The 9,002-nt window shown below is 38.7% G+C and overlaps 1 protein-coding gene across 1 annotated transcript in view; it reads left to right on the forward strand.

Moving 5' to 3' along the window:
* LOC120870274 overlaps positions 1 to 3,612 on the forward strand; it is a 69,031-nt gene extending 65,419 nt beyond the window's left edge. Inside the window, 3 exon segments of the mRNA XM_040249894.1 lie at positions 523 to 614; positions 953 to 1,076; positions 2,549 to 3,612. Coding sequence (XP_040105828.1) covers positions 523 to 614; positions 953 to 1,076; positions 2,549 to 3,552 — 1,220 coding nt within the window. The 3' untranslated portion in view covers positions 3,553 to 3,612.
* The last annotated feature ends 5,390 nt before the right edge of the window (positions 3,613 to 9,002 follow it).

Consider the following 9,002-nt stretch of genomic DNA (forward strand, 5'->3'; position numbering starts at 1 on the left):
TTTGTTTTAAATTACTAGGTTTTTAATGTTTCCAAAACAATTCTAATACTTGTTGTGCAAGACACAGTAGTCCATTTTGATTTTTTTATTACCCTGTCTAATATCTATAGGAAGCAGATACTGGCAGTCATAGTAGACATTTCAAAAAAGTGATAGAGTTAGTAGAGATAAATTGGTTCCCATATTCAGTTTGACAAAAGGTTAGGACCTAAAGAAATACTGTGTACAAGCACAAGAATGGACTACAGCTTTGATGGTAAAGAAGAAATTGTAAAGCAATTCCGGTTAGGAAACCAGTAAACGTTCTATTTTTGACACGTAGCTTCAAGCTGAGTGGACCATCAAAGTACAGGTGTTTTGTGGGCAACCATAGGTATGGACACATAGTCTAACAGAATTTCATATGCAAAATCTCTGGCATGCATATCTGCTGAAATATACAAAATTTTGAAATGTGTTAGTGCTGGTTCCTATAGCCATAGGACAAGGCTGATCTCATTCATAGCTCCTTTCTCCTCTCAGCCATATCAGTTTCACAGAGTCCTACCCCTTCCCAGAAAGGAAGCCCTCGAGACCAGGAGATGACAGCTACACTGCTTACAGCAGGGTTCCAGGTGAGTTGTGCTTCTTCTCACTGAAACCTCATAGCTCTACTCAGAGTGTTTCTGGCATCTACCCCATGTCTAGACTGTCTGTAGCAGTACTCACTTAAGAACTTGCTCCACATTCTAATGCATAGAGACAGATTGATCCTTGATTCTCCCCTCCCCCACCCCCACCCCCCAGTAAATCTGATGCATTCTCCTGCTCTTCCCAGCTAGCTTCCCAGATCCCTTTACATGGTACTTTCTCATGTCATGATCCTCTCCACCCCCGATGGGTCTCTCTGATACTCTGGGTTTAAGCTGTGGAAGAGTCCCAGTCCCCAAATGAACATCTTGTTTTGTTTCAGACTTTAGAGAAGATCGAAGACATGGCTGTGTCCCTAATTCGAGAGGAATGGCTTCTTGATTCATCCCAGAAGGATCTGAGTAGAGATAACAGGCCAGAGAATTATAGAAACATGTTCTCCCTGGGTAAGGAGAGCTCTGGTTATTATTGTTAAAGATCTTTTGTTTATGTGTACAGTAGCTTTGAGCTTTCTGAAAGACATAGTTGAGTTTAAACTCAGGATCCAACAGAGAGAGAAAATATTGAGACTTCTGGAGTTCTGAAAGGAAACTTTTGTGGCCACTATGGAAAATAGTATGGGGTTCATTAAAAAACTAAAAATAGAGTTACCATATGATCTAGCAGTCCCACTCCTGGATGTATATCCAGAGAAGACAGATGCTTTAATTTAAAAAGAAATGCACCAAGTTCAGTGCAGCATTATTTACAATAGCCAAGACATAGAAGCAACCTAAGTGCCCATCAGCAGATGCATGAATAAAGATGTGGAGGTTGGGTAGGTGGGTGTGTGTGTGCGTGTAATGGAATATTACTCAGCTGTAAAAAGAATGAAATAATACCATTTACAGCAACATGGATGGACTTAAGAGATCATCACACTAAGTGAAGTAAGTCAGAGAATCTAAAAATAGTGAAATCTAAAAAATAGTACAAATGAACTTATTTACAAAACAGAAACAAACTTATGGTTACCAAGGAGGAAGGTGGGAGGAGGGATAAATTAGGAATATGGGATATATGGGTTTAAGATACACACTACCATGTATAAAATAGATAACAATATTCAGAAACTATATTCAGTATCTTTTTTTTTATATTCAGTATCTTATAATAGGGTATAATGAAAAAAATTTTAAAAGAGTATATATATATATATATATATATACACACACACACACGTATATCTGTAACTTAATCACTTTACCATACACCCAAAGCAAACAATATTATGCATTTCCTGTACTTCAATTAAAAAAATAACCAGAAAAAATTAATTTTAAAAAATAAAGGGAAACTTTTTTACTCTCTAATCTAGGACTTATCTTACAGTTTGTAACTGAGTATTTGTCTCCTGTCCAAGTACTAACCAGGCTCAACCCTGCTTAGCTTCCAAGATCAGATGAGAGCGGGCACATTCAGGGTTGTATGGCCATAGACTGGGTATTGGTCTCTTTGCCAGTTGGATACTGAAATCTTTTGGTGCTCTCTGTGTTCATGTTGCTCTCTCATACTTAGACCCATTGTGCTCCTCCTTTTTAATGACTGGGGCTTTTTTCATTCCTACTCCACTCATTAGATCTTTTTGTAGTTCCATATTCCTTCTCACTTCCCAATTTCCGCTTCTCCTCAGGGGATCCCTTCTCTACTTTAGTCCTCCTTCCAACAACCCTATTTCTTGACGGCACTTATTCCCTAGTTTGTGTATGTGGTACTTCAGTTTGTCCCTGCTCCTTTCTCCCCATATTAACAAAGGCATTTTGGAGACAGATGGAAGCTTTCCATTTACTCTTAACCTCCATGTGTATTTTTCTTTCCTCTTTTTCCTAACATAAAGACTAGGAAGTGACATTCACTTGATGTTACATTTTTATTATAGGTGGTGAGACCAGGAATGAGAACAGAGAATTAACTTCAAAACAGGTAATATCTACTGGAATCCAGCCACATGGAGAGACAGCTGCCAAATGCAACGGGGATGTTATCGGGGGTCTTGAGCCTGGAGAAGCCCGAGACCTTCTGGGCTCATTAGAGAGGCAGCGGGGAAATCCCACCCAAGAGAGACGACATAAATGTGATGAATGTGGGAAGAGCTTTGCCCAGAGTTCAGGCCTTGTTCGTCACTGGAGAATCCACACTGGGGAGAAACCCTATCAGTGTAATGTGTGTGGTAAAGCCTTCAGTTACAGGTCAGCCCTTCTTTCCCATCAGGATATCCACAACAAAGTAAAACGCTACCACTGTAAGGAGTGTGGTAAAGCCTTCAGTCAAAACACAGGCCTGATCTTGCACCAGAGAATCCATACTGGGGAGAAGCCATATCAGTGCAATCAGTGTGGGAAAGCTTTCAGTCAGAGTGCAGGCCTTATTCTGCACCAGAGAATCCACAGTGGGGAGAGACCCTATGAATGTAATGAGTGTGGGAAAGCTTTCAGTCATAGCTCACACCTCATTGGACATCAGAGAATCCACACTGGGGAGAAGCCCTATGAGTGTGATGAGTGTGGGAAAACTTTCAGGAGGAGCTCACATCTTATTGGCCATCAGAGAAGCCACACAGGGGAGAAACCCTACAAATGCAATGAGTGTGGGAGGGCCTTCAGTCAAAAGTCAGGCCTTATTGAACATCAGAGAATCCACACTGGAGAAAGACCCTATAAATGTAAAGAATGTGGGAAAGCTTTCAATGGGAACACTGGCCTCATTCAGCATCTGAGAATTCACACAGGGGAGAAACCCTATCAATGTAATGAGTGTGGGAAAGCCTTTATTCAGAGGTCAAGTCTCATTCGACATCAAAGAATCCACAGTGGAGAAAAATCTGAATCCACAGGGGTTTAGGGAAAAACTTCAGTCGTAGATTCGACGTTAATTCAACATTAGAGGAACCATGTGCTGGTGAGAGGTCTTTCACTGTAAAAAAAAAAAAAAAGGCAGAAAGTTCAACATCATTACAACCTTATCTAGGGTCAGATTGATAGGGGTGGCAAAGTTAGAATAGCTCTTCAGTAGTTTGGGTCCAGTGCCTTGATACAAATCAATTAGCTTGACTATCTTAGGAGGTGTCTGATAAATGGAACTCCTGATGGTCTGATCCTTTAGAAGCTTAAAATAGCATTAGAGAAAATTGCTTGTGTGGCTTGAGGCACTTAACTTTGTCTTTTTGGTGAGTAGCTGTAGGTTTGAGAGTAGCTACTCCTAGTTCCTCTGCTTCTTCCGATCTCCTGTGATCCCTATCTCCCATTTATTCCCCTAAAGGTGCATTTTGTGTTCCTAATCTGATCTAAGAAGCTGTTTTAGAGTTTGAAGCAGCCTCTGTATGAGACTTACACTTATATTTAACTTTCTGAGCTCCTAGTTCTAGGGAAATTTTTATAAACACTTAATGTATTTATGCTTAAGTGTACATTTTATTTTATTCTGATGCTCCTGCTAGTGGAAATCTATATTCCCATGCAAACTCAGAATGCTATATTTTTAACAGCACTCCAGCATTTTTCTTCATATATCACCTTCACTGACTCCCCTGAGTCACTGAGCATCCATACGTATCCTTCACCACCCCCAGCCCCAGTACCTGTGTCAGCAAAGGAAGTGGACGCATTAGTGATGGTTGTGGGAATGATGCAGAGAAAGAGGTGAGTGGAGACTCAGCAGCAGCAGCTCGGCTGCTCTTGAACTTGGATGGCTATACCTTTTGGTAATTTGACTCTCCCTTCCACCTTCCCACTGTACACTGTGGTACAAATAGGTATTTATACTATCCTCAATAAGGCATCACATGGGGAAAAAAGACAGAGGTGCTTGAAGAAGACATAAAAATCCTGCAAAGAATGTACACTCATGTCTTTTGGTCCATCACAGTACTGCTCTCTCAGGTTCCTGTCAGTCTGCACAAATCCCCTGACTGGATGGTCTGCCACTTTTGCTTTACCTTGAACCCACCTCCTTAGATGGCCTCAGCACCTCACTCACTCTTTATCTGTTTCTTGCCATTAGCTTTACGTGTCTACAGTGTTCATCGGTTGAGTACTTCACCTAACAATTCCTCTTCTGAATTCTGGTGCATTCCCTCTATAATCCAGCAAAGACACAATATTAAACTCATCATCACCAGGCACTATAATTCATCTTTGAAGCTTTCAGTATACCAAGGCACTATAATTCATCTTTGAAGCTTTCAGTATGTATAAAGTAATGAGGCTGGTTTAAAGTTACCACCAAGAACATACAGAAGAATCCAAACTTGGGTTGTCTTTTTAAATTGGGCAGTTCTAGCTATTCTAGTAGTACTGTTATTCCAAGTACTACCAGTCCTCTAGATATTTGGAACACTCTCAAGATTCCCATTTAATACACCATTCAGGAAAAACACTATTATTCTTTGAATTTCATCTTATCTTTGACCATCTGATTATGTACTTATTCACCTATTTGGAATTGAGAAACTTTTAGCTATTTCCAAAATCACATTTCAGAATGGGAATTGATTCCATTAATCTTATTCAGAAGAATATGACATACATTGTAATCAAAGTTCCAAGAGAAATTATACATTTTCACACTGTGACTATCCTGAACAAGGACTGCACTTACTAATAATGTTTTATGATTAATGTTTTTAAAAGTCAGTCATAAAATAATACATCATAGAGGTCTGCCTTGGATCATAAATTTTTCCCTATAACATCCCTTCTGTACCCCACTATGGCCCATATTGATTACTAATCACATCAGAGTCATCTACACCTATTTCATTGAGCCATTGATATCCACTTGTCATTTGTCATCCTGGTTTCCTTGGTTAACTTTTTCAAAGCAATGCTTTTCATTATCTTTTATTTTCTTCTCTTCTCTCTCTGCTTCTCCCTCTTGTTAGCCTATAGATTACTATTCCTAACTCCTTTGTACTTGAAATTACAAGAAACCAGACACAAATCTAGTTGTCTCTAGATCTTTGCTCTCTGCTTCAGTTGTGCCTTACTTTCTGTAAAATACTAATTTTGCCTGAGGCCAATGTTACCTGTGTACAAATATTATATAGGATGGGTACGTTGTCAGAGGGAGAGTGTGTGTATGCATGTGCATGTATGCACACATTCCTCCCAAATAGTTCAGAGGAACAGTAGTCTTCCAGTGAAAGCTGTTAGCAGAGCACCGTGGTATTGAAATGACTGTAGATGTACCAGCTAACATCTTTACATTACTCTAACGTTTAGCCAGATTACTTAACTCTTAGAATTACTGAGCATCTGGCAGAAATTTAGAGAAAAGAAAATATGACCAGAAAGATGAGTATTATACTGGAATGCATGTGAGAAAAGACTATGACTTGACAGAACAATATATGTCAAGGCTGATTCAGCACACCTATAGATGTAGCCAAATAGTTTAAGACAGCAGAAAAGGGCTGTTGTTTCTTTGTGGGCATAAGTAGAAGTCCTTTCTTGGTCTACAGTTTTCACTCTTGGCATTGGTCAGTCTCTATGACCTTACTTTGAGCTCCTAACTATGAGTGACAGCACTAAATTCCTTTATCCTGCAGATTCTATTTTTATACTTGTAATCTGAAATTAACTGTTCACCAGTACTTATTTCTCCTATCCTCAACTTTTTAAGACCTGGCATAATAAAGTGGTTCTTCCATAACAGTTGCCATCCAGCATGGTCCTAGGAGAGACATCTTAGGTTTCAAAGATTTTCTGCATTGAGTAAGGTGGTCGTGGTTGATTCCCATATAGAACAGTTAGTTTTTATTTATTGAGCACTTACTATGTGCCAAACCCTAAGTTATGTATTTCTCATGCTTATGATAGATATTTTGATATGATATCCTCCATTTTATAGATGAGGAAACTGAGGCTTAGCTGAAAAGTTCCTGCGGAAGGAAATATGCAGTATAGTGCAAATCCATTACAATTGGAAAATTGGTTGAAAATGTCATTTTGGTTTATTATTATATCATCTTTAAATATTGATAATTTTGGTGCTTTGTAGTATTAGAAAGCTAAATTCTACAAGTAAAACATGTTTAAAACTTGGGAGGAAAAGCAGTAACTTATAACTCAAGTACACTTCTCTCTAAACTGCCCCAGGGAAGGTGGCATTATGGGGGAAAATGAAATATCCATGTCTTAGGCCAGGCAAATGGACATTTTGGATGACAGCAGTAAGTTCATCTACAGCATAAGATGTGTAAAAGCTTCAATTTTAGTGCTCATTTCCAACACCATTTTCTTCTTATTCTATCATTCATGGTTTTTCAAACATGTCATCTGTTGTTAAACCCCATTTCCTCATTAACACATTCTTAAAACTCGTTTTTGGCTTTTGTACTCACTCCACTGAAATGTCCTCAGAATCACCAGTGGATAAATATTAATGCCTTTTCTTAGCTCTTATCCTTTTTTTTTTTTTTTTTGGCCAACCCAGGTAATATGTGGGACCTTAGTTCCCTGACCAGTGGTTGAACCTGTGCTCCCTGTGATGCAGGGTGGATACAGAGTCTTAACCATTGGATTGCCAGGAAAGCCTCAGTTCTTGTCCTTCTTATATTTCATAATTTTTGAATTGACCCTGCATCTCGGGAATTCTCCTTTGAGAATTGGTCCATTTTCTTCACTTTTAGCTTTTCTCTATGCATCGTTTTTTCCCTCCTCTCCACTGGAAAAAATATCCTTGTCTTAATTTTATTCACTACTTTTTCTATACTCTTTATCCATTTGGATTATTTATACTTCTATATTTCAATAACTTAATATTTTCTACCCTATGGGTTGTCTCTTAACTTGTGAACTTTTCCACGGGTACTTATATAACTTGGTATTTGGAGACAGGACTCATTACTGTGTCCCCAAACAACATTTTCCTTTTAAATAGGCAACTTTGGTTAACATCTTTATCCTTAACAGAGTCACTACCCTTCCTATTTCTTATCCCAGTGTTGGAGTGGTCTTTTAGTCTTTTTCTGGTTTTCACTGTTCATGTCCAATATCTTGTTAAGTTGTTCTAATTCTTAGTTTTCTCCTTGAGTCTGGATTTCTTTTTTTTTTCCTTCCCATGTTTCTGCCATTTCTTCATATCCTTCTCTGCAGATCCATATCACCTGAGGCCCAGGTTATTGTAATTCTTGCTTTTCAGTTTCCTTGCTCCCAACATCCCCACCTTGTTTGCTTCCAAGATTGTCCTCCTCAAACTCCATTTTTCTGATGTCTCATTTCACAAGATAATCAAGATAGTTTTCACATCAGGTAATTCCTATCAGAGCAGTGATAGGACCTTGTCCTCTATTACCTTGTCCTCATGTTTAATCTGCCTCAGCCTCATTTCTCTCTAGTATATTCACCTTGATTCATCATTCACTTCTGTGACCTTCCACTGATGTCTCTTATAAAGCCCTTGCCTCTGTGCCTTTTTCATGCTGTTCTTTTGCTTAGATTTCTCTTCAGCCCCGGCTCATGTTCATTACTCCCTTCAAAGCCTGGCTTCCATTATATCTTCTGAGTGAGCTCTCCCTGATGATTTCACCTCACTGAGACCTCCCTAACTCTGTGCTGCCTCAGCACTGATCCTTTAAGTTTGTAGTGTGGTCCATGTACTTACTAATATGTTGTTTTGTAATTATTTTCTAGCACTCTGTATTGTAGTTTCATGTTTGTATTTATTTCCAAAATTAAATTGTAAGCTCCTTGAGGGCAGGAATAATAACTTTTATACTTGTATCTCTGCACCCCTTAGTGCCTAGTACAGTGCTGAGCACATAGTAGGCGTTTAATAAATGCTTGTCAAATTATTGTGTGCATTGTTTATGGTGCAATATTTCTATCTACAGAAATATTTACACTGCTTTCAAGGATATATGTCTCTTCATTTTATGCACAGACCCATTTGCATTATACATCAATAACTGCGTTCAAGATGGAAGACAAAAAAATTTAACGTTAGGGTATGTGTGAAAAGTTGAAATGTGAAACTTCATTTGTTCAGATTTGTTTGTTGGTTAAGAAGGAAAATAGGAACCTCTAAAGATTACTCCTTTAAAGTGCTTGAAAATAGGCTTTTTGTGTCTCAAGTAGACCATTGGTTCCTAACTGGAGAAATTTAGCAATGTCTGGAGACAGTTTTGGTTGTACTATCAAGGGATGGCTGGGATACCACTGGCATCTAATGGATAGAGGCTAGAGATGTTGCTAAACATTCTGCGTGCACAGGACAGCCCCCACAAAAGAAAACATTCCCAAACTTCCATAAGTTTGATAGTGCCTGAGAAACCCTGGTCTAGGTATATTTAGGGTATATAGCAAAAAGAAGAGAGAGAAAATACTAGATTTTTT

The sequence above is a fragment of the Oryx dammah genome, unplaced genomic scaffold (genome assembly GCF_014754425.2).
Source record: "Oryx dammah isolate SB20612 unplaced genomic scaffold, SCBI_Odam_1.1 HiC_scaffold_11, whole genome shotgun sequence".
In the NCBI taxonomy this organism is placed as follows: domain Eukaryota; kingdom Metazoa; phylum Chordata; class Mammalia; order Artiodactyla; family Bovidae; genus Oryx; species Oryx dammah.